At 41.4% G+C, this 27,369-nt stretch overlaps 1 protein-coding gene across 2 annotated transcripts; it reads left to right on the top strand.

Moving 5' to 3' along the window:
• Positions 1-22,241, top strand: LOC124286690 (leucine-rich melanocyte differentiation-associated protein-like). 2 transcript variants are annotated; one of them, XM_046723107.1, is made up of 7 exons: positions 1-137; positions 10,359-10,459; positions 11,172-11,298; positions 16,271-16,410; positions 19,328-19,457; positions 20,443-20,524; positions 21,837-22,241. In XM_046723107.1, the coding sequence occupies exons 1-7, from the start codon at positions 36-38 to the stop codon at positions 21,914-21,916; spliced, it is 762 nt and encodes a 253-aa protein (XP_046579063.1). In that variant the 5' UTR covers positions 1-35; the 3' UTR covers positions 21,917-22,241. The 2 variants fall into 2 exon arrangements, with proteins under 2 accessions (XP_046579063.1, XP_046579062.1); XM_046723106.1 differs by having other exon boundaries at positions 19,328-19,496.
• The last annotated feature ends 5,128 nt before the right edge of the window (positions 22,242-27,369 follow it).

Below are 27,369 nucleotides of genomic sequence, written 5' to 3'. Positions count from 1 at the left end.
CGGAGCTTGCCTTGTTGTCATGTGATGTAGCCAAAATGGCGGACGTAAACGGTGAACAAGTGCCCACAGAAAACAATGAAGATGTTGTGGAGCCAGAGATAAAGGAATCGACGCACTATATGTTTGAAGATGGACAGGTTTTAACTTACATATTTAATTATATATATGATTCCGGTTTGGCTCTTCCGTCAGTAATACATATAGGACTACTCGGTACATGTCGAATTCACTGCCTGGTGGTAAACTGCAGTACACTGTTTACGGAGAGTTGAGTCACAGTTATCGTGTTGTTTGTTTTTAATATGTCCAGGACATGATATTATCTTGAAGACAAAAACATCCTGTTGATATTTTTCACACATAAACTTGTCATATCAACAGGAAGTTTTTTCCTCAAGATAATATCATGTCACTGGACATATTAAAAACAAACAACGTTCATCGCTCCAAAGGTTAATGCAAAGTTGATGCTTACATCATGTTGATTTAAAGGGACACTGATCCAGAGCGATTAATGTTTCGCGCCAACAATCTAATTTACGTCAGGTGGACAGTCCCTGCTCCTTCGACCGTGACGTACACGGTGACTGGGCAGTTGTCCACATTGGCAGAATTTCTTCTACCTAAACAATGCCCATGGATAATAAGAACGGTGTCGTTCAGATTCCGTTATTTGAAAATATCCCCGGTAGTTCTTGTCTGATTGTAACGAAGTATCCCAGTAGTGTAGGCTTTTTTGGATTTTCTGATGCGTATGGTATAGTGACTGATCCAATTTGATCCTATTTCTGTGTCTTTTTACCTTGATATTTAATCATGTCATGTGACAATGTATGCGATTTCTATTGACTTATGCTCTTAATAACACACATCAGGGGTGGAAATAACTTTAAAATTAAGTGTACTCCGGTACAGTAGCACATGTAAAATCACTTGCCCTGATAATGTTTCCACTATACCGTCCATTTTCTTGTTGATTTTTTAAATAAACAACATAATCAATATTGGAAAGTCAACTGGACACCGGTACAGGGTGATATACAAATTTGCTTGCCCAACAGAAAAAAACACTGGACTCGGGCAATGGGTTATTTCCACCCCTGCACATTTGATTTATTTGAATCTGTAAACTAAATCACCCCCACTTTGCCATTGCTAGAAAAATCCTGAATTTATTTACTTATGCTTATATGTATTTCTTATCATGCAACAAGGAAGTTGAGTGTCAACCCCTAAGTTTTTTAGGCAATTAAAATTGCATGCAATACAGTGATTACATCGATCAAAGGATTAACTGATATCATACTGATTGATTAATTACTTTCATCTTGCACAGCTGATTTGTCAAACGGTAGTGTTTATGTACGTAAGATTTAACTTCTTTAAGTGGCATTTAGAAGCTGGTATGATGAAGAGGAACACTTTTTATGGATAGACAACTTCTTTATTAACACCATTATCAAGCAAATGATACACAACATTATGCCCAAGAAGAAATATACTAGTTGTCACTGATAAAGGGTCAAATGATATATAGCACATGTGAAGAAAAGTTTCTCAGAAATAATAGAACTAAGAGTGTCATCATTGTGTTGATAAACGTGATACATCGTGACATACAGACAAAAAGTTCAAACAGGATACAGCACTAGCAAACAGCAGTTGTTTAGACCAACCCTCCAAAATGAAAATGACAAACATGAAGCACTCGGTCATTTAATACCTTGTGTACTCTCCTCGCACATCCAAAACACAGGTTCACCTTGTTCTCATGCTCCTTGTCAAGTTCATAAAGAAATCTTGCGGAATTGCATCCCATTCCTCTACTGGAACTCTGCGGAGTCCTGGGAGATACACAGGTGCTGGGTGATGTGTGTACACACATCAACAGAGTTCATCCCAGGCATGCTCAATTGGGTTGAGGTCTGGCGAGCATACTGGCCACTCCATCTGCTCTACACCCTGCTGCTTAAGGAATTCTGTGACAATCCTTGCCGTATGAGGTCTAGAATTGTCGTCTTGCAGTAAAGTGGGTCGACCATAAATGTAAGGCTGGGACGATTCACCGTTGCATCAATGCATCGCAATACATTTAAGTTTGATACAACTATCGTATCGGTGACTGGTGTATCGATACAAAACGATACACAACTTTTTTTCAAAACAGTATTATCTTAAACATGTTACAGTACTTATTTAGAGAAAAATACGCAAGTATGATGGAGTTACTTGTTTGTTTATTACAATAGTGTTATTGTTAAACACAAATACCTTGAAATAAATCATTTGAAATCTTGATACCAAGTCATTCTTTCAAGGTGTATGTATCATGATATGTATCGTAATCGCAGGTAAAATATCGCGATATGTATCGTATACTGACATAGTGTATTGCCCCAGCCCCATGCATAGCTTGCTTGCTATAGGAGCTAGAATCTCGTCCCGATAACTCTGTCTGGTTGACCACGTGCAGTGGAGTACGTCCAGTAGGAGTTATCCCTGCCAAAACCATGACTCCTTGCAGCGTTTCGCTTATGAAGACATGACGAAGGTGTTCTAACTCGACTTGAAGGGCTTAGGTTGTGGAGCTGATGTTCTTTGCTCTTTTGGCAAGGATGGCGATTATACCTCTCGTGACTTGTAGTGGGCGACTAGATGAGAAGTGAAGATATTGGTTGGTTGGTTTCCTATAGACACTTGAGTGGAGCTTGTTGTTGTCTTTTTCTACCTGGACTTCGAGGAATGGTAGCTTGTTGTCTTCTTCCATTGTGAATTTCATGTGTGGATGTTGGGCATTAAGGTAGTTGAGAAGGCAGATGGGATGATCGGTGGCGTTGATTATGACAACAGTGTCGCCTACTTTCCTGAACCAGCATACGGGTGTGACAGGTGAGGTGAGGAGTGCCTTGTCTTCTAGTTCTGTCATGTAGATCTTGGTGATGATTGGGAAGAGACGGGATCCCATCGGCAGACCATGGGTTTGTGGGTAGATTTTGTCAGACTTACACTGAATACACCCACATTCTGTTGTATATGCTTGTGTAAATACAACGTCCTTCCTTCAAAGGATTAACCACCAATACGTTGATTGATTGCTGTGGATATTGATGGATACATTCATGACCTGACAAGGGGCAAGGAAAAACCCAGAAACGTTCTGTATACAATAAAGAAGAAGTTGACATCCATAATATTTTGTCTTCAACACACACTAGGTCGCACTTAGGGGTGTGTGAGAAATATGATTCACGTTGGCAATCTATAAAATGTCTGGATATTATAGTCATATTACAGCGCATTGGGGTAGCCCAGTGCTTAATGATAATAATAATAATAATAAAATGCAGATTTCTTCATGCGCCTTTTCCACGTCAGCAGATATGCTCAAGGCGCAACAATGACAGATTAAAAGAGTCTCCCACATTTATACAGCAATATGTACACGTCCAAAATAGAGTTCCTAATAATACATTGAAAACAGGTATGTTTTGAGTCCTGACTTGAATGTGGCAATACTATCAGAAACTTTCAGATTGTATGGGAGTGAATTCCACAAGGTTGGGGCTGCATATGAAAAGTCCGGGTTTCCACAAGTTTTAAGCTTGAAGTTTGGCACGAACAGAAACTCCTGATTGGCTGATCGAAGGCAGCTTTTGTTTGAGTAAGGAGTACGCAGGTCAGAGAGATATGGGGAGCAAGTCCGTGACGGGCCATGTAGGTCAAGCAGAGGATTTTGTAGTCGCTTCTTGCCTTGATGGGGAGCCAGTGCAACTGTTTAAGAACAGGTGTGATGTGGCCATGTTTGGGAATGACTGATGATAATACGTCGGCCGTGTTCTGCACCTTCTGTAACTTATCCAATAGCCTCTGACTGATCCCAAACAACAAGCTGTTGCAGTAGTCGAGCCTTGAAATCACAAGCGCCCGGACTAAGGCATGGGTGGCTTCAGCTGTAAGATATTGACGGATGTTGCTGATGGAGCAAAGCTGGAAATAGCAAGTCTTACAGATATTGTTCACCTGTGTTTCCATTGACAGTGATGTATCAAAGTATATGCCTAGATCTTTGACAGATGAGCTTTTAGGAACAACTGCATCGGCAATGGTTAGGTTCTTAATGGGACATCTTGAAATTTGGTGACTTGTTCCTACCAGAAGTGCCTCAGTCTTCGTGTCATTGAGTTTAAGCATATGAGTTGTCATCCAGGACTTGATTTCCCCTGTGCAGTTTGTGAGTTCTTGAAGTGACTGATTTAGATTTTGCAGTGGTATTTTCTTGAGGAGTTGGGTGTCATCTGCGTAAGAGTGATGCGACATGTTGTGGACTGATGTGATGTTGGCAACATGACCAGTATACAGCAGGAATAGCAACGGTCCCAAAACAGATCCCTGTGGTACTCCATGTTTGAGAGTAATGCTGTCAGATCTGTCTTTCCCTATCATTACACACTGCCGTCTGTCACAGAGATAGGATGCTTAAAGCATTTGCTCATCACACCGAAGACCTGGGTTCGATTCCTGACATGGTTACAATGTGCGAAACCCATTTCTGGTGTCCCCAGTCGTGATATTGCTGGAATATTGTTAATAGTGGCGTCACTCACTAGCGCTGTAATGATGCATCGAACTATCGATGGATTGCAAATTTTTTTTGTTGAGTCTCCGATAGCAGTTAATCGATGGTAGAAACGAAAAACTATGGATGCATCGATAATATGTGTGACTGTCGATAGTTTAGAAATTGACTTCCGTTGATAAATGCACAGAGCAAAATACAGGAAGTACCAGATTCGTTCACTTTGATTTAGAGTTATCCGCCCAGTTACCTCTGAAATATTCTTGATCTGGATTTCAAGTTTCTTGTCAGTTATTAAACGAGACAGAAACTACTTCAGCTTGTTTTTATTTCATATAAACTATACATTCATTTGGGAAATGACTTCAAATGAGACAATTCAAGGAGAAAAAAGACTATTGCAATAGTTGGTCACAATAGACTATCGCTATCCTGATAGTTGTTTCCATCGATAGTTTGATGCATCATTACAACCCTAGTCACATGTCTTTGTCAGGATGTAATATTTAAAAAATATCCATATCATTATAGCCCGTGTTCATGTATCAACTGATTGTATCAGCTGTTTCACAATAGTGTCATGTCTCACTGGTCAGCTGTGATTACACACATGACATCAATGTTCATGATATCCATGGTTCTTTTTTATCAGTTTAGTTAGATAACAATGAGCAATAAAAAATCACCCATGTTATTAGTTTAACCTTTGAACAGAGTATGTTGTCTTAACATAAGTGTCTAGATGCAGGTGTATTTCTGTCTGTTTTAGTTAACCTACATATATGAACACTTTTGACAAATCCACTTTGCAATATAACAGTTAATCAACGTGTTGTCGGTCAATCTTTTGATTGAAGATATTTGCAACTCAGCTTACCATTCCTAATCCTCTGAGGGCTGCACATGAGTATTACATAACATGTATTACATTCACCACATCAAACCTTTCTATAACCCAGTTGAAAAATTACACCAGAAACGAGAAATGCTAAATGTGGACCAGTGATAGCTATACCTCCTTGACACACTCAGGGGTGAACTTTATTGAAATATTTTCCTTAGTCAAGTTAATCTGAGTGCTGCCACTACTAATTACTGCTTGTAATAAAGTCAATAACTGAGTGTTAATGTAGGGAATGATCAAACATGGAGAACAAAGAGGTATAGCAATGGTTGTACTGCGTACAATCTGCCTGAAAGAAAAGTAAGAGTCGTAACTGTTTTGAGTATGTTAAGTGAACTTCTTTGTAGCCAATATAATATATTTGCTGCATGATGAAGTATATCATTGTACATATACATTTACACATATATACGAATTTGCAAGGTGAAAGGTTTTAGCAAGCCTTACCTGATCAAATATGTAGGGGATTCCTGGTTTTAAATGAGGCACTCCCTTGCCAGTCTGAAACCCAGCTTGTTTGGTGGCTGGCGCTGCCATCCAGTGATTACACAGGCTAATAAAGATGGCGCCACCTCCATGACTTAAAGCTTTGTTTCCCTTTAAGTAACTTAAGCATGCGGAACATGACAATTAAACCAATTTCAAGGTGAATATAATTTATATTTTTTAAGGGGATGTTATCAGGGTTCCAGATACTTTTGAGACATTTAGTATTTTCTTATGTTGGCATTGGGTATTTGTAGTTTTCTGTGCATATTTTACTAACTTTATTCCCGAATATTGTTTAATTTCTGCACCAATGAGTGGATTAAACAAAGACATCTGCTTAGAATACTGTCTCAAGTGGCTTCTAAGTAGGATTGTCTGTCGTGCTGCCCCAAGTGTGTCATAAGCATGAACTGTCAACAATGATATACAGAGCTACAGATAACTTTTGGGGTCATTGAGTTATGTACTAGCATGTGTTCATCTTAATTGGGTCACATCCTAATGTTCATTTGAGTAACCAAATAAATTGTACCCACCTCACTCAAACGCAACTGGGTATTTCGCCATTTTCCATTAATTGTAAAAATATATTAAAGTTTAAATGTTTGTTTACGTGTTTGTTATTTATGTTTGATCTGTTATATGAGAAGCGATAAGAAAGACTGCAAATTGCCAACTCCAGGTGCTGAAATAGAAACTCTCAATATATCTCAATTCTTTTATCTGTTTTTGTTTGTATGCATGTAATATCAAATCTATTGAGTATTTACAAAAATTGAAGCATACTTGTATGCAATAGACTTAATAGGAATTGAGTTTTCACATAAATATTTGCGTAATGTATGCAGATATGCAGCTTATCTGTACCTCTGGATGTGCATATACAGGGCACTAAACGAGCTATCGTTTAATACGTTTTTATTAAAACTAGTTAATAGTTCTGGTATCTGACAGTCAAAGATGAGCTCTCTACATCACTACTTGGCATATGTGACTTTAAGAAATTTAACTGTTGTTATAAATCAGCAGACATTTAAATGCCATACAAGAGACAACCTTTAGAATTCAGATGTGTCTTCCTCAAAGTTATAATAGGGCTCTGGTGAACACAACTTTCTACAGGTGGTAAATGACTATATGGAGATTAGTTACGTTTATTTGCAGACAAATGGGCTTAATCCCTTGATATGTTTGACAAAACTAATATTTAGTTTTCGCGAACAGTGGTAAGTTATTGAAAGGCAGCCGTTTAAGTGTTGTAAGGTTATAGATATCAAGTTTTAATAATTGGGGTTTGTAGCTCACTTTTAGTTTTCAAAAACCAAGCTGGCAATAGTAGCAGCAATAGGTTACTTGTTCTCCTATCAGTGCCTCATTTGCCACAACCCGTCAGACATGCGGCCCCCCTCTGATCTCAAGCCCGTTAAAACAGTGATGCTGTAGAAAAATAAGTTAATGTAATGTCATGTAATCAACCCTCAATCTGGACAGTTGTCTCAAGTAGTTCAGTTTCCTCTAGATCTGTGAAAGAGTTACAATCTCCAGTCACTTACCTCCCTGAGATATATTTTCCAGTCTGCCACTTCTTTAGCTGTATGTAACCATCTGCATATCAATGTCTGCCAAGTAAGAAGTAGTAATGAATGTTTAGTGGGACTGCATTTACAATTGTGAAAAAGATATTGTGCACAAGCTTTCTGATTGAGCTAAAACTTTCCATGTTGATGTAAGAAACATAACGTTAAATTCTGAGCTTCATTTAATCATGCTATTGATTGAATCACCCGATTTTGTGAGTGAAATCAGCACAATAAACATTGTTTCAGTTCCTCAGTAAACGCATTTCACACTTTTACAGCAAACAGTGTTTTGATAAGTAAAACAATACTTCTGACACAATACACCACATCAAAGAGTATCACTGGAAACTCACCATCTGTTGTGTGGCAATACACCTTGGTATGAATTAATTATTTAAAGTCTGTCAATGATTTTTCGTGCACTTTCATTGCCAAGTAAAACAGAATAATGACTGAGTTTACAGTGATAATGTCTTGGATTATGTATGTTTTGTGTACAAGCACCACATCCCAGAAAGGAAACAGAACTTACAGAGACAAATTATGATTTGATCATAATGTCCAGCATATAATAAATTAATTAAAGTTATCAAAAAGACATTTTTAAAGATTTCCATGATTTGAAGTGTAAACATAAAATATAATTTTCAAACTCATGTTGTGCACTTTCTTTTGTTCTTTCGACCCTGGAATTGAAGCGACCTGAAAGAGCTTTTTCAGCCTCTTCTAAAACCTCACCATAAACGGTGTCAGCCCGATCTGTCGACAAATGAAAAATAGGATGTTGCTAACCGTCGACAAAACAAAAAACCCAGAGTGTCGACATCGCGTGGTCAACATACCGTGACGGTGTTAATTAATGAAAGAGAATGTTCGCTTAGCGGTTTGCAAGTGGCTATGGCGGCTAGAGCTATGCTCGTATCATGAGTAAATGAATTAAGTTGACTAAAGAGAATGTCTTTTTAACAATTTGCAAGAGAATTAAGGTTGCAAAAACAGACTATTATTTTACGTTATGCGAGTGGAAGGATTACCATTTTGGAGTTTAACATGCAACAACATCCGGAAAGAAACAGAGAGCTTACAAATTATTTTGTGATATTGGGAGTAGAAGGATTATTGAAATGCTGTTGTAAACATTTAGCATTTGGGTATATATAATAGATCATGAATATTTTGTTACCACTGTCAAAATGGCAAATGCTATGGTGCGGGTTACATTGATTGACAACCTTCATAGAGGTCAGAATCTTTACCACAATGGATTCAAGTACAGAGTCAACAGATGCAGAGCTCAGAAAACATACTGGAGATGTACAGATGCAACCTGTCCATCATATCTGCAGACGCACCACTAGGTGAAAAGGCGACACAGCTGATGGATTACGTTACTACCACCTGGGTAGAAGGTCCATGGACACTGCCAACTTGGAATCATTTTGAAAATGGTGGACACAGAACTAACAATAATTTGGAAGGTTGGCACAACAAAATCAACAAGTATGCCATGAAGACACACACACAAATATATTGTGTGAGCTTTATGAAATATATATACAAATATGTTATATTGTGTGACATATGATACATGCATGTTGTTATATTGACTGAATAACTATATTGTCTACTATATATATCACACTCTGTTTTAATTGGTTTGTTAATTTCGATGACACTGGGAGTGAAGTCACTCATGTAGAACATCACCTCCCTTTTCCCGGACTGTCGACAAGTAATTTGGACGGATTATTTCTTGTTGTCGACAGTCCGGGCATAAACCCCATAAACACACCCAAGCTCCACATATTGTTGTAGGTCGTTACGATAAGCTCATGTAAAGTGTATGTCCTGCTGAGGTCGACCACTTGTCTCTTAAGTGACGTCATTCCCTTTAAGAATTTTTTTCTCCATAATAAATTTATTATCTGGGTGTTTGGATACAACTTTAAGCTGTAAATGTTGCACATGTTATCAGCATGGGTAAGGATGACACAAAGGGGACAGTTTGTGGGAGATGCAGGAGAGAGTTTTCTTTGTTTGACCTGCATTCCTCGACTGCACTCCAGTGTTGTCAGGACAAGAGTAAATGCATAACATGAGATAGGATAAGTATTATAAATATACAATTTATAGTTTAAATTTTCAATTCTTCTGCCTTTACACTGGTTGATGTTTTGATTTAATATATTTCAATATAAGTAAATCATATATCAGTGTTATCTTGTCTCCTTGATCCGTCTTTACAAGAGTTTCAGCATTGCAGCAGCATCAGCAGTAACCGTTACATGTAACTTTGTGCAATGTGAGAGTAGCAGCTTCATATGTGGACTTAGCATTCCATGAGTTTCATTTCAAAATAACAAGCCTCAAGTTACAAGCTTCTGAAGAAGCTAATATAAGAGATAAAACTTCTAATTTCACCTTCTGTTTGAATGCCAAGGCTGTTATTGCTTGCACCCTAATATTTCAAAGTGTTTTCTTTGTATATTGATAGATATCATTTTATTAAAACACAAATTAAAAAGTGGTGTCTTTCACAAGAAATTTCTAAAACTATTTAGAGATGCTTTGGCATTAGGTTCTTTGTATAAGAATTTTGTTATGCAATGATATAGTACTTTGATATTCAATATGTCCGCCTTATCAAATGTGTTCGTGTGAAGCGTGTAATGTAAATCTGAAACTGGAGCACAATCAGCTATGTTCTCTATGTGCATTGTTGCTTTTTGTGACGTCTGAATTTTTTGTTTACTCCAGAATCAAAGCATTACTGAATAACATTTTATTTATAATGGAATTTATTTTCCAGTTATCCTGTCTTGGCCAAGATGTTGAAGAAATTCCACAAGCTGCTATAGATGATTATGCCAAAGTGACAAGGAGATTAGATCTCAGTTTTAACAGATTACAGTAAGAATCTTTTTGATAGTTCATAAAAATGATTTGGCGTTGAATCAGTCTTCTTCCATTGGTGTTGACCTGTTCCAGAGTACACAGTTACATGTATTATTAGATGTATGGTGCCAAGCTTTGGGCTGGGTATTGAAGTGGCCAGGTTTGTTATTTCTAAACATAATCTAACATTTCATTGGCAGAAACTGAGGTTTAAGGTCATTAACCAGACGTGGCCTTTAATTTTATTATGTACCTGAACATGTATTTATGAACATGTACCAGTAAAACATGTGTATATATGTGTTGTGCCAAGCAAAAGTGGTGTAATTAAACCAGGAGTACATGTAACTTTCATGATAAGGTAAATAGCATCATGGAAATTTCTGTTTCAGAGCTTGTCATCACTGCATGTGTTTTTACTTTGGAATGCTAGGTCAACCTGGGGTGGTCATTAAATGAGGAGTTCTGTGATTTTGCTTGAGACAAGTTGCCATGGGGCATTTTCACAATTATGTAAACATTGACAGGACATTCTGTCCTTAACACTTATATTAAAAGTATTTTGTACATTTTGCCTGACAGTCAGTCAGTCCTAGTGATGCAGCAATTCACAATTTCATGAACTTTTAATTGGACATTCTGTCCTCAACAACTTTGATAAAAGTCTTTGGACATTTTGCATGACCTGATTCACTGATCCACACTTTTCCATTTTTCATCATTTTAGGAGACTAGATGGACTGGAACATTTTTCAGGTCTTGAAGAACTGGTGCTTGACAACAATGAACTCAATGATAATATGAAGTTTCCCAAGCTGTCATCACTGCACACACTAACAGTAAACAAGAATAAGGTTGGTAGCAGATATATTGTAGTAGATTCTTTTAAAAGCAAAAGCATTTTACTGTTAATTTGTCTAAAACATGATAAAAGTATCCAAACATGATATTCTCAAGAACAGCAAAACATTTGTGTGAGGGACAATATCTGTTGGAAGATTTAAATAATGAATACAGCCATTGACCCTTTTTAGATGAACATTAGGTTGCAAAACAATTCTGTATTTTCTCAGTATCTACGTAACCATATTTGCTGAAATCTGAGTAAGAGTGTCCTTATTGCCGAATGGCTTATTTTAAACGAAGTTCCCTTGTTAATATTTATCAGTCACTGCATATTTTTGTACAAAATATTTAGATAACATTTAAGAAGCACCTTTTGAGGGGTGTCTGTCTTTGTTGATATTGTAATCTGCCTATCCGTGTAAGCTACAGTGCTGTGGCACAAGGTGTTTTTGCGGCCCTTACTTTATCAAACACAGCCACAGTCTTCTTGTACTTGTCTCATTCCACCTGCATGTTTCAAGGTTGGCCAGTGACAATCAAATATATGCAGAGGCGGATACAGCTTTTTGAGAAAGGAGGGGTGCACACTTAATTCTTTCAAGAGTTTCGACAGTCATTTAATATATTTTTAAACTTATCCTATCTCACGGTATGCACCTCTCTTCTTCTTCTATGACCATGTGTGGAAACGTGCCCTGACCTCTGCCCCCACTCCGATATCAGCACCTGTCAATCATCTCCGTAAGCGGGCAGCTCGCTCAGATGATCACGTGACTACCTGTGCCTGTCGTTCTCTTTCTTGTCGCTACGTCGTGTGGACTTGTGCTTGTCTCTAAGAAAGTTTGATTGTTGTTTCAACATGGGTAAATCGAATCGTAATTGTTCTAAGAAGCGCAAACATTGTGACAATTGTAACAGTAATTTCTCGGCGGCAGATCCACATGCTTTATGTGCAGATTGTTTAGGTCATTGTGATTGGTCTCAACGTTGCACTTTTTGTGCTGGCCTCGACGACGATGCTTTCTCTGAATATCGCCGGGTAGCATGTAGATGCATGTCAGATAGGGATCGTTGCAAAACATCTGAGGGTCTGTCTGCGTCTAAATGTCCTAAGGCAGAACGACATAAGAAAACTGCAGTTCGACGTTCGAAAGTCCCCGTCTCCTAATGAAGATTTCCTATGGGAGGCATCTGATTCTTACCTCAGTGAAAATCTGCGTCGACTTTTCCGTCCGCATGCATCCAGGCCTATCACTTTAGAAGACTCCTCACCTAGGGTTGTCGTTTTATTTACATCTGCTGTTCAGCCCCGTCCGTCTTCGGTCGTAACTGTTCCTCAGCGCCCCTATGTTCCTTCAGTGGTAGTTTCTCATGCGGCGCTTGGTCTGATTCCTAACATTACCTCTCAAGCGATGCTTGCTTGTAGTTTGGCACTTTCCACTTCGGTGGTTGGTTCTACATTTACTTCCCATTTGGTGCTTGTGTCTCATGTGACACTTGGTTCTGGTACAGTGGATAGTTTCGGTTCGGCGCTTTCTCATCCTCCGGTGGGGTCAACAAGTTTGCCGATGATTCCCAGTGCGACTTTTTCCACATCTATCCCTTATCCTGTACCATTTGGTTACGGACCACCACTTTATTCTAGTGCGTCGTTTACCTCCGTTTACCTTTCGGGACAGGTACCTGGTTGCAGAGCGCCACTTTGTCCTGATTCCACGCTTACATTCAGAGCGCCACTTGTTTCCAGTTCGGCACTCTTGTTTGCCCCTGGTTCGGCGCTTACTCACAGTGCTCCCGTTTCGGTGCGCTTAGTGTATCCAGTTCGGCGCTTCCTCATAGAGCACTGGCTTCAGTGGTTCCTCACAGTGCATTTGGTTTGCTTGCTCAGAGTTCAGCTCTTACTTCCAATGTGTCTGGTTCAGCTCTTGGTACACTCAGCTCAGCTCTTGCTTTCAATGCGTCGCTTGCTACCTGTTCGGCGCTTGTTTCTTCTGCTACATTTGTTCCCGGTGCCCGCTTATTCCCAATGCGACGCTTAGTACACCTTGTGTTTCCTATGCGTCTTCAGTGGTGGGAGCGCCACTTTCCATGAGTACTACTGTTTCTTCCTGTGAAACTGTCAAAGCGGGGTTTGGTTTACCAACTAGAGCGGCGAGTGTGAGGGACCCTACCCTGTCATCGTTTCATCACAGGAACTTGTATCAGTCAGCTGGTTGCTCGTCTTCTCTTAGTGGGGCGCCTCGTCATCCCTCGTTATCATCCCCTGTTTCGTCTTTGCCTCCTCCAACGGGGCCTGTGGCGAGACCTATTTTACCAGTTTCCTGGAATCCGGGGTCTGATGGTCCGACTTCACAACCTGTTGATTTTGACGCTATTGTGCAAGCGGTAGCCTCGGCTTTACGGCATCAGACTCCAGCATCTTACTCTGCTATTCAGTCTTCTGGCCCTACGTCCGCTCCAGTTCAACATTTGGAGGAAGTTCATCATTCGGCTACGCCATCTCCCCTTCAGATGGTACGTCTCCTTTGGATATTAGCGTTGATGCTGTTGACACACCTCAATTGTTAGTTTGGATTGCCGATAGCCTCCAACTACAGCGTAGTAGTTCGCCTTCGGATTTGTTATCCAGTTTTGATATGAAGACAGGTGATTTTGGTTCTATCACCTTCCCGCCTCGTCCTTGCATCACTCAGTTGGCAGCGTCTCTGGATGATGTTTGGTAACCTGAGAAAGGTTAAGGATGGGTTCGTGGCTCCCCGCTTCAATTTAGCATCTGCTCATGTTCATGGTTTCTCTACGCTGATCGTCTCCCCTCTGGTGGATGATGATATTACGTTGTTGGGAACCAAACAGAAAGCCTACTCGCCGTTCCTGGTCAAGGGTCGTGAGCTCTTGCATTTGGATAGTGTCATAAGGAAGATTATGGCGCCACTCAACATGGTGTTGACGACAACTGAGGTGGTGGCTATGTCGGTTGCACATGCTACGTCCCATCAACAGGCGTATATTCGGGCGGCGATGGTACTATTACAAGAACAATTTCAGACCATTTTTGGATCAGTTGGCTCACTTCTTTTCGTACGTCACAGCTATGCGTCTTAGGGGGCCTCTGCACTTATCCTCATGGGAGGATAGGTTCCGAACTGATATTTTTCGTCAGCCGTGGTCTGGCAGGCCACTTTTCAACGGGGTGATTAGAGATGTCGCCACCAGAGTTGGTCAAGATGTTCATTTACAAGTGTCAGTGGAATTGTTGACATTCCAACGTTTGCAGGTGGAGGACTCCTTGTGCCAGTGACGGACAGCCCGTTATGTTCCTTCCAATCCGGACCTTCGTTCAGGTTCCGCTGCTTCCTTTCGTGGAAAGGGTTCCGGCAGAGGAAGTTCCAGTCGTCAGCATCGTGCATTCACTGCTTCACGACCAGCTTCTACTTCCGACCAGTCCTCCTCTCAAAGACCTGACAAACAGTGACTTGCTGACATTAGAGCGCAACTGGGTTCTTCCTCCTCCAGTCGTGCCTATCCAGACCTCCCCAGTAGGCGGAAGACTTGGGACTTATGTTCCCAACTGGACCATCTTGGGCAACCCTTACGTCCTCTCCACGTTGTCCAAGGGGTTTCAGCTGCCGATCATTGGGGATCCTCCTCTGACTTTGCTTCCGGATCAGAGTACGTATCCCGCTCAGCAAACAGCTGTTCTTCGATCCACAATAGACACCTTACTCCAGAAACTTGCGATCGACTCCGGGGTCCGGCCCCGATCTTTGTTCGCCTCACACTACCTGTGGGATCTCTCGGTTACAGACGTGGAAGGTCTACATCAATTCGGCCCCCACATCCTGGCGCAGCAATTGTCATCGGCCCACATTCGCAGATAAAGCAATCCTTCTTTGGTCGATTTTGCTCTGTACATAATAAAAGGTATCGATGTCTTGTGCTACATGCAGAGATGGTCGACATTCCGCTTACTGACCTCCACTCTTTGAGCAATTACGTCAGTGAAGTGTTGATTTCCGATTACCTACATGGTTTTCGAAGCGTTCTGCTCCTAAGTCCATTCTCACCTTTGGTAAGTTAGGGGGATTGGTACTGAACGTTAAACTAGTTGAGCAACCAGGCTATTCCCTCTTTCACCGCCTTCCAGCGCGTGTCTGTGGGTTGTAGTTTCGAAGCAGGGACTGGCCAGATTAAGGTCTTCGACTTTAATTCACTGGGGTCACCTGATAAATTGCGGGGTGGTGGGGCCTACTTGCCTAACTGCGTCTTTTTGCTTGTCAAAAGTTGCGGCTGATGTTGGAGCGCCCACTCCCTAGAGTTTTTGTGCTGTGTAAGCCAAGGGGTTACCTGAAGAAACCCATCACAAGTTTGGCGTTTGCATATCGGGAGTTGGTGCTTTCTCCTGGCCTCTTCACGGTTGTAAGTATTGACAGGGTAATCTGCGGCCCTCCAACCAACCGTGGGATTATGCATACCGTGAGATAGGATAAGTTTAAAAATTTGAAAATTTTACTATAAATTGTATATTTATATACTTATCCTATCTCACGCGATGGATACCCACCCGACCTGCCCCACATCACAGATTACTGGAAGCTCCAAGACGAGAATGATCATCTGAGCGAGCTGCACCCTTATGGAGATGATTGACAGGTACTGGTGTCGGAGTGAGGGCAGAGGTCAGGGGGGTCAGAGGCCAGTAAGATTTGATTCAACTTAGCCTACAGCCCGTTTCCACACATGGTCATAGAAGAAGAAGAGAGGTGCATACCGTGAGATAGGATAAGTATATAAATATACAATTTATAGTAAAATTTTCAAACTTTCAGGACACTCATCCCTCATACAACGTGACAACAATGTGCTGTTAAACCTAGAAATTGCTTGAAATATAACTTGGATATCTGGAAAACAAAAACATTCTAACTGCAATAATTAACATGTCTTGAAGTTGATGTAGCCACCATCTTCTGTATATTTCAGATTACCAACCTAGATGGGCTTCTAGATAACTTAAAATCTCAGCTTCCACAACTGACCTACCTGAGTCTCCTTGGTAACACAGCTTGTCCAAACCAGCTCTCCTGCTCCGATAAGGATGAAGAGGACTATCAGAGATACAGGTGCTGCACTCTAGGCTGTTGGATCATGATATTGGATAGCGTGCATCGTTGTTGTCAACCACTGGTTAACTCGGACCCATGTTAACACATGTTATTTAGACGCCGCTGAAAAGTGCAGATGGTTAAGTAATGTAGACTGTTCTTGATGGTGGAGGCGGTATTTACTTGTATTTTGTATGGGTTAATACTGACGATCAGACAGGCTGGGACATGCAGATGGTCCAGATCTATTCCTCAGTAGCCACCATTGTGTAGAGTATTGCTGAAACAAATCACAACATATACAATATGTTTATAAGGCCATGAATCATATATCATCAAGTAAATGGGGCAGACAACACCCATAATATCTGTCCTTGTCTTGAGCCGATTTGAGGTCAATGACGTCAGAGGCAGTTGTTCAGTAATGACTGGGAGGGCTGTGGACAGGTTAATTCTGTTATCATACCTGACGGAGATTCTGATTGGCTGGGACATACATTCATCTATACAGGGGTCACTTCCATTCCTACAGTGGTTGTTTCCATCCATACAGGGGTTGTTACCATTCCTACAGTGTTTGTTACCATTCCTGCAGGTGTTGTTGCCATTCCTACAGGTGTTGTTGCCATTCCTACAGTGGTTGTTTCCATCCATACTGGGGTTGTTACCATTCCTACAGTGTTTGTTACCATTCCTGCAGGTGTTGTTGCCATTCCTACAGGTGTTGTTGCCATTCCTACAGGGGTTGTTACCATTCCTACAGGGGTTGTTGTCATTCCTACAGGGGTTGTTGCCATTCCTACAGTGTTTGTTGCCATTCCTACAGGGTTTGTTGCCATTCCTACAGGGGTTGTTACCATTCCTACAGGGGTTGTTGCCATTCCTACAGGGGTTGTTGCCATTCCTACAGGGGTTGTTACCATTCCTACAGGGGTTGTTACCATTCCTACAGGGGTTGTTGCCATTCCTACAGGGGTTGTTGCCATTCCTACAGGGGTTGTTTCCATTCCTACAGGGTTTGTTGCCATTTGTTGCCTACAGGTTTGTTGCCATTCCTACAGGGGTTGTTTTACCATTCCTACAGGGATTGTTACCATTCCTACAGGGGTTGTTGCCATTCCTACAGGGGTTGTTGCCATCCTTATAGGGGTTGTTACCATTCCTGCAGGTGTTGTTGCCATTCCTACAGGTATTGTTGCCATTCCTACAGGGGTTGTTGCCATTCCTACAGTGGTTGTTTCCATTCCTACAGGGGTTGTTACCATACCTAAAGGGGTTGTTGCCATTCCTTCAGGTATTGTTGCCATTCCCACAGGGGTTGTTTCCATTCCTACAGGGTTTGTTGCCATTCCTACAGGGGTTGTTTCCATTCCTACAGGGGTTGTTACCATTCCTACAGGGGTTGTTACCATTCCTACAGGGGTTGCCATTCCTACAGGGGTTCCCATTCCTAGGGGTTGTTGCCATTCCTACAGGGTTTGTTGCCATTCCTACAGGGGTTGTTGCCATTCCCACAGGGGTTGTTACAGGGGTTGTTGCCATTCCTACAGGGGTTGTTACCATTCCTACAGGGGTTGTTGTCATTCCTACAGGGGTTGTTGCCATTCCTACAGGGGTTGTTGCCATTCCCACAGGGGTTGTTTCCATTCCTACAGGGGTTGTTACCATTCCTACAGGGGTTGTTGTCATTCCTACAGCATTTGTTGCCATTCCTACAGGGGTTGTTGCCATTCCCACAGGGGTTGTTTCCATTCCTACAGGGGTTGTTGCCATTCCTACAGGGGTTGTTGTCATTCCTACAGCATTTGTTGCCATTCCTACAGGGGTTGTTGCCATTCCCACAGGGGTTGTTGCCATTCCTACAGGGGTTGTTACCATTCCTACAGGGGTTGTTGTCATTCCTACAGCATTTGTTGCCATTCCTACAGGGGTTGTTGCCATTCCCACAGGGGTTGTTTCCATTCCTACAGGGGTTGTTGCCATTCCTACAGTGTTTGTTGCCATTCCTACAGGGGTTGTTACCATTCCTACAGGGGTTGTTACCATTCCCACAGGGGTTGTTTCCATTCCTACAGGGGTTGTTGCCATTCCTACAGTGTTTGTTGCCATTCCTACAGGGGTTGTTACCATTCCTTCAGGTATTGTTGCCATTTTCACTGGGGTTGTTTCCATTCCTACAGTGTTTGTTGCCATTCCTACAGGGGTTGTTTCCATTCCTACAGGTATTGTTACCATTCCTACAGGGGTTGTTGTCATTCCTACAGCATTTGTTGCCATTCCTACAGGGGTTGTTGCCATTCCCACAGGGGTTGTTTCCATTCCTACAGGGGTTGTTGCCATTCCTACAGTGTTTGTTGCCATTCCTACAGTGTTTGTTGCCATTCCTACAGGGGTTGTTACCATTCCTGCAGGTGTTGTTGCCATTCCTACAGGTATTGTTGCCATTCCTACAGGGGTTGTTGCCATTCCTACAGGGGTTGTTCCCATTCCTACAGGGGTTGTTACCATACCTAAAGGGGTTGTTGCCATTCCTTCAGGTATTGTTGCCATTCCCACAGGGGTTGTTTCCATTCCTACAGTGTTTGTTGCCATTCCTACAGGGGTTGTTTCCATTCCTACAGGGGTTGTTACCATTCCTACAGGGGTTGTTGCCATTCCTTCAGGGGTTGTTGCCATTCCTACAGGGGTTGTTGCCATCCTTATAGGGGTTGTTACCATTCCTGCAGGTGTTGTTGCCATTCCTACAGGTATTGTTGCCATTCCTACAGGGGTTGTTACCATTCCTACAGGGGTTGTTACCATTCCTACAGGGGTTGTTTCCATTCCTACAGGGGTTGTTGCCATACCTAAAAGGTCTCTTGCCATTCCTACAGGGGTCGTTACTATTCGTATAGGGTCGTTGCCATTCCTACAGGGGTTGTTGCCATTCCTACAGGTTCTTTGTGCTGTATCAGCTTCCCGGACTCAAGTTCCTGGACTCCACAGCTGTCAAATCAAGTGAAATAACAGAAGCAGAGAGAGTGGGGCCTTTCATGAGGGTTGTCAGGCTGCAGAACTCACAGGAGGTCCGTACAATACTGTTGAAGTTGGTAGTGGGGAAAGCCGTGAGTTCATGTCTCACCTTAGGGTTTGGGAAACAAATGAACATTGACAAAATAATAATTACGTTAAAATAAGGAGATGAAAGAATTTGTGAGGAAAGACTTACTATGAAGTATTTAGTCACTGAAAGGTCATCAACCTTGACAGCAAGAAAAAGAATGAGCTAAAATGTTACTATGTTTCAATTAACACATGTTAAATGCTGGCTAAGGGAATCTCTGAACATACTGAACAAGGAAGTGAAGGATCTGATCCAAATGGTGTTCATGTGTTTTGTGACAAGGTACATTAGGCAACAGTGCAGCAGCATGTAGACCAAGATGTACTCATGGGTCTGATCACTCTGTACATCAGTGTATGAAATAAGGCCCGTCCAACCGGCCAAGACGGGCTACATTTCTGACGGACGGCCTACATTTATAGCTTGCCAGCTCGATGGTCTGGTAAAAATTCTAGATAACATGTTCAATACATCTGAATAATTTTCTTTGGATTGACTGTTCTGGTTAAATCCATTTTGGGCTGGTAACATTTTGAAGTTATCAGCCCTGATGTCTGCCTGTTATATTTTGGCTCATTTCATACACTGTGTACATGCACGTGGCATTCATAGGTTTGACTCTGCATTAAGAGAGCGTTCTTATGAAACAGGTTGTGTAATTATCCACATATTCTTTGTAATTTTTGTAAAAACAAATGGTTTCTTTGTTTTACACTAATAGTGTGAATGCTGGTAGCTTATCTGTGACTTCATGTCAGTGCAGCTCACGATGGTTGGCGTTTATCAATATTTCAGGTTGGCTGAATTTCTATGTTGTTTCTTGCTGCAAGAGTGTTGACGTTTGACCACTTGATTTGAGACTGTACACGCTTTTCCCAACTAATGACCCCAATTTGATAAGGAGTTTTTAATGTGATTTTCAATATTTTCATGTTTGACTGTCTCAGCTGGGCTCCTCCTCGCCTGATGATGATCAGTCTGGCTACACTCCTCTACCACAGAAGGCCCGGGACCCAGACCAACATGCAGGTAGGTAGGGCATGGTCAGGGGAAACTTCAACCCTCGTAAGCTTCACCAGATTGGTGCATACCTTCAACCTGACGTGGATTGTACTACGACACTAAAGTGGGGCATTGTAATATACAATAGCAGTCTAAGTAAACTTAGGCTCAGTATTATTCGTTACACTGCTATACTGAGTGGAAGGTCGCGTCAGGTAACCTTTGAGCGACCTATGACCGTCCAATCAAACGCGAGATGGCGAACAGATTTAACCAATCAGACAACGGCTACTATTTAGGGTTTGGCGCGACTTACAAATGGATTTTCTCTTCCCCGGTCGCCAACACTGATCTCATAACAAATGAAAATCCGTATGAAACACAGATATATGACCTGCAGAATATACGCTTTGGGGTTTCTGTTAACATGGCTATCATTAGCTAATATTTCCGCAAGCTGACATCCTTGAATACTGACAAAACGCTATTATCAGCGACTGTTTACTCGCTCTTGTGGCATGCTCCATGTGCATCACTCGGAAGCGATCGTACGGAAAATAGCATTCGGAATCGTTGGGGTACAAAACTTTTTCGAGGTAAAGTTCAAAAGGTATGTCTGTGCGAATGTCAACTTTCGCGATTTGGTAAGCTGTGTTCTGATTGGTCCATTGAAAAGGTCAGCTGACGCGACCTTCCACAAGGTTTTGTTAGTCTCAGTATAGCAGTGTAATGAATAATACTGAGCCTAAGTTTACTTAGACTGATACAATGGGAAAATATTGGCGGCACCGGTGGTACAACTATCCCAGATTCAAAACTTGGCACTGCAGAGTTGTGATCCTTGGTCATACTAGAAACGTATGATTGTGGGTTCGAATCCTGGCCCTCGTTGTTTATAGGTATATCAGCACCATGGCTTGTGACTTCCACTTAAACGGCAAAGCCTAACACTTGCATTACTTCTGGCTTTCCGACCACATTAAGCTAACATGCTGTGATAACACTGGACCACTGTTCAAGGCAGTGTTAGCCCATCACCGCTCACTACTGGACTGACTGACTGACTGAGTTTTGTTTTACGCCGCTTTTAGCAATATTCCAGCAATATCACGGGCACCAGAAATGGGCTTCACTCATTGTACCCATGTGGGGATTGAACCGGGTCTTCATGAGCTAACCACTAGGCTACCCCACCGCCCCCTCACTACTGGAAGTCTGAAGATTCTGCCTCACCTCGCATCACGTTCTCCATGTTGGTCCTGTAATTACCTGAATATTTACAACAAAGTGTTACTATGTCCCAAAGTTATGATACTTTACTGTGCCTTTCTCCTTTCAGGAACCTTTGGAAAGAGCAAGTATATATATTATGGTCGCCACTCGGAAGGAAACAGGTTCATAAGGAATAATGACCTCTGACCTTCCACCTGGACATGTTGGGACCATACCGACAGTGAATCAGTGGCTCAAGTATTGATTACAGCGTTGTAATCAGGAGTGACATGAACATTCTATTGATCAGAGACAGCATGTCAGTATATGGTCTTCAGACTGATTGACATGTCAAATTTCTGCAGATGCTGTAATGAGTCTGTGACCAATGTATGCAGGTGTGCACAGGTTTTAATAAGTTACAGTTACAGTTTGTTTTATTGTTTGTCCGGGGTGTCAGTGTTCTGTGATGTAGCACTACTCTGCAGTGTACACACAACAATAGCACCCTTGATAATACTCATATTTATGTATACACAGTAAAAAAAGTGTTGCACCCCCTATCTTTTTTCCGGGGTATGATGCTTTTGGCGTAACTGAGCGATATCAGAATGAGAATTAGAACCTGAATGGTGCATACACCAACAAACCAGTCTTGTGCCTATTAAATGAACTGAGATGGGGTATCCCCTGACCTCATGGTATGTAAGGATCTTGCCCTTAAGTATTGCATTCAAATTCAAGGAAAACGAGACGGTTTTAAGTATGGTAAAAAATGGAAATTTAATGTCAAAACAAAACTTCTCTTAGGCTGAAACTGACATACAGAGAGTGGACAAACACAAACAGTCAATATCGTGAACTTCCGCCCAGTACTTGGATAACAGCTTCCAGTCTTAGGTCTCATACCCCTCACCAGGCGTCGAAATGCGCTCTATGGGCAGCTGCTGCCACTCTTCGTGCAAAGCTGCTTCCAGTTCCCAAACGTTCTGTGGAGGAGGATCCCTGCCTTGTATCAGACGGCCCAAAATGTCCCATATGTGTTCCAGGGGATTGAGATCTGGACTCATTGCTGGCCATGGGAGGTGAGTCAGTGCATTGTTCTGGATGACCTGGGTCACAGCTCGTGAAAGATGTGGCCGAGCATAATCATCCATGAATATTGGCCTGGTTGCAAGTCGATGATTGTCAAAATGGGGCACAACAACTGGATCAAGCACTTCCTGAATGTAGCGATCGCCCGTTGAAGTGCCTTGTATGGTCACTAGATCCAGCTTACAGTCAAATGAGAAGCAACCCCATACCATAACCGATCCACCTCCATATGGTATCGTCGGCATGATGTGCCTAGGTGCATAAGCTGTACCCAGACACCTCCAAACTCTGACTCTGCCATCCACAACATGCAGAAGAAATCTGCTCTCGTCTGACCAGTGGACTCTTCTCCAAGACCTCAAGTTCCACCCTTGTGTCTGTCTACACCAGGCTAGACGTAACCTCTTGTGGTTCTCTGTGAGTTGGGGGCGCTTGATGACTCTTCTGAAACTCAATCCAGCGGCCTTGAGTCGATTTCTCACTGTTTGGTGGCTGATCTGACGATGAGGAAGCCATTGGCGTTTCAGGGTTGCTCTTGAAACAAAGGGTTGTCGCCTTACCAGCCTTAGCAATGCTCTGTCATCCCTGACTGTGGTTATACGTGGTCTGCCTGAAGGTCTGCGATTCTTTACATCATTAGTCTGCGCATGTTTTCTCACCAGGCGGCTTATTGTGGAGTAATGACGCCCGGTTCTTCTGCCAATCTCCTTGAAGGAAAGACCTTCCCTATGGAGTCCAATAATCTGCCACTTGACTGCATCTGCTTTTCTCGCACTCGGCATGCTGCGTTACAATGGATTCAACGGCCAGAACAACAATTTTTATAGGCGAGATTCATCACATGAGCATACTGCAATTTGCAAAAATCATGAAGAATGATATTCACGTCCAGGCTGCTACGTTTTAGAGATCGTTTTCACTACGAAAACATTAATGACTTCAACACCAAATCCTTGCAGAATGGTTATCATCAACAACCTATTCGGGTGTTTTGGATATGCCAACGTAACCAGAGTTTAAATATGGGGGTGCAACACTTTTTTTACTGTGTATATATTGTCTTATATCTGGATCCATATATTTATATATTATATTCTACGTTTTGCTGTAAGCCTGCATCATATGTATGTGAATCATTTTATCTTACTGCTTATTTCAAAACAAACTGCACAGTACTGTGTGGACGTGTCTACATTGACCAATCATGTAGAGCAACAATCTGGAGCTACATGTACCACATGGGGAATTACATGAGATATTGCACAAGTGATGTATTCTGTTACATACAATTCTGTCACTTCCATGTCATGTATTGGTAGACGTATCGTGACGCCCCTGTCATTGGGGTCCAGTTTGGGTTAGTCTTACCAATTTGATGGCCTCTACATTTCCTATGAAAGCAACATGTAGCTATGAATTCTGTATTCCTCTAATGTTCCAACACTGTTTATCCATGATTATCCATGTGAACCTCCAGTGCTCCATACAGTGACCACCTTGCTAATATCATGTCTCCTTGTGATACAAGGCTACATGGTTCGGTTATGTATGGTGTACAAAATACACGTTGGTTCACTTGTACTGTTCCATTTCCGACATGTGAGGGAGAGGTGTTATGAGTAATAGGAGATTCTTGATAGACGGTGATTGTCTTACAGTTTTATCCAACATATGCATGTTAGGAGGCGAACAGGGGGCTTTTTACCTTATTGATTTGTTCATTTTTATATTTTTATTTATTTTACTGTTTTAATCTGTAAACTGATTTTGTTTTAACACCCCCAATTTGCTGTGTGGCACATGTGTCCACTCTGAAACGGGTTGTAAATTGGGGCCTGGTGCCTCCTTTGGCTAGTCAGTTAAAGGGTATAGCTACTCACTCAGCAGTATCTGGGTACCCAGTAGGAGGAGCAGGTTGAGCTCATTGACTTTATGCCATGTGGCAGTCAAGCAAGAAGCAGTAAGTGTGCATGGACACACACATGTATCTCCTGCACAAACATTTAAGTGACATTGGTAACTGAAAATAGGACATATTTTGCATGGAAAGTAATTATTTTTTCTTGAATTTTCTAGATTATCAATGAATTGAAGCTTTCAAATATAATGAAAGCATATGATGACAACACCAGGTACATGGTGGCCACACTGGGGCACAGCTGTTACACTGTCTTGGCCTTTGCGTGTGTTCATACATGATAGGATCTCCTGGAAAACCTTCAGAAGTAGTTGTTTCCCAAATAAATATCTTTGAAATACATGCCATTAGATACCTGCATGATTTCTTGGCAGTCTTTTGAATACTTTTAAATGTTTGTGAATATGACTGTACTTCTTGTTAAAAATACTTTGTCTGTCACATGGATAGTGTGATGTCTGGAGAAGTCCCACAAAGAAATCAGTTGTCTACCAAGTGCTGTATCTGTACAGTTTGATGATGATTTTTTTGGAGATTTTACATGCACTTTGTGACATGATGCTGTTTGTTATGTAGTATTTAAACAAGGTTTGTCTACTATGTCTATTTCCCTAGCCTGTTAAGCCTCTAATGTCGGACACTCTATGTTATCCAATGTCGTCCATTCTTCCTGATGAATGCTCGGGACACATTCAATGCTGTAGTTTATTTTATAACTGACATCGCTGTTTCTGTCTTGTAACTAAGTAACACTGAATTTCTCTTGCTCATCACCAATCAAGTCACCTTGTCTTCAGTATGTTTAAAATAAAATTTCTAACAAATGTATTAAAGAGTTTCTAGTCTGATGTATTCCTCAGTGCCTGGAAAGGGAGAGAGAGTGATACTTAGCGATATCACTGCTTGTTGTCACCATGAAGGACAATGTGACATGATGGCTGCCCATAGGGTTGTGGTACATGAACCTGATCAAGAGGAAGCCATGGTGGGTAATGGGTCTTGGACGTCCATCATGACTGGAGAAATCTGTCACTGAATAAGGAAGGGTGAATGGCATATGTATTGTTTATGGTGGGGATCCTTCAACTTAACACTTCACAAATACGAGTACAATATCAATTTTAAGAACAGTTGTCTTGCCTACAATGTCTGGTCCAAATTGCAGTGGTTCAATCAGGGAAGGGAAGTAACTCCTGTACATCCTACAAGATGTCACTGAGCACCTTGTCTTCCTCGCATCATACTGCACCTTGTCACTGAGGGGTAATTTCAAGAAGTGTTGTAGGTGAATGTATGAAGATGGGGTTGAGCTGAAGCTGTTGCATTCAATATTTGTCAAGTGTGGAATTTTCTTTTTCATGTCAATTCCAACTTCCATACCTAATTTTGTCTTTTGAGTAAGACAACTAACTATATAAAACACTGATAGAAAGTTCAAGACATCATTGCAATTTAGGCTTCTATGGAGACAGTTGAGTGGGAACATTTTGTCTGTTTGAAAGTATTCATTTAGTAAATAGATTGTATATCTTGTAGCAGGATGGCTGCAGTATTTATAATTAAGATGTGTTCTGTTGATATGCCTGAACAATCATATTACTGACAGTGCAGGACTCTGTCAGGGTTTTACATGACGCGTGATTCCTGCGTATTTGACGCAACAATTTTGTACATGACTCAAAATATTATCATACAAGTCAAGCTTGACGAAAGTTTTATGGATGGCCCTCACAATTCAGTTCAATAAAATCGATTTGATAAGCAAAAAAAAAGATATTGTTCAATGATAGTTTGACTTTTAGAGCTGTCAGATTATTCCAGAGTACTCAGAGGAAACAGTAATCCTGGCTGTGTGAATTGAACAATGCTGTAGTTTTATTTGGTGGTGTGACATACAGTTACATACTGAGAATGATTAACATAAGGATTTCATGACTCCCAAATATTGAAAATGACTCCCAAAAATAAATATTGTGATTCACCATGACTCCCATTTTTAAAAGTCTGTGTAAAACCCTGCTCTGTTCCACAAACAGATCTCAGTGCCAAAGTCTGTTCAAGAATGAGAGTTAAGATGGTCTCTGGAATAACAGTGCTTTGCGGAATTGGGTCCAAGCATGCACGGATGCCTAGTTGCCTGAAGCAGGGAATTGCTTTAAGAGTCACGTCACAGTCATGCTGGATGTTGGTTTGATTCCAGATTCTACCCTGCTGCTGATCCTTAGTCTGTAAATCAATGAACCTCAATATATAGCCAGCTAATGAGCTAGCAGCGGTGACAGGACACTATCCATGTTTTGATGAAATTAATACGAGTTGGGAAAGTCTCTTTGAAAGTGATGGGTACATTGCCAACCTTTGTCTGGAAAGATTTCAGAAAGAGGATTCTCTTCTTTAGTGGCAGTTGACATCTTACGTGGTGACAAAACATGTTTTGTTTCAAGGATTCATTGCATCCCCATTTTCTGGCACTAAACATGAAGCCAACTGAGGTAAGAATAGCTTGTACATGGGTAAAAAACATATATTTTCCCACATTGAAAAGAGAAATCCTTGCAAAAAAAGATATGTTCTCGGAGGTGATTTATTAATAATCCAAGCATTTCCAGACCAGTAATGTAACAAAGACATCCAACACAAACAGGTG

Source organism: Haliotis rubra, unplaced genomic scaffold (genome assembly GCF_003918875.1).
Source record: "Haliotis rubra isolate DU_JTF1 unplaced genomic scaffold, ASM391887v1 Scf39, whole genome shotgun sequence".
Lineage (NCBI taxonomy): Eukaryota > Metazoa > Mollusca > Gastropoda > Lepetellida > Haliotidae > Haliotis > Haliotis rubra.
The sequence above is the reverse complement of the archived record's forward strand: the minus strand, read 5'-3'. Positions and strand labels throughout refer to the sequence as shown.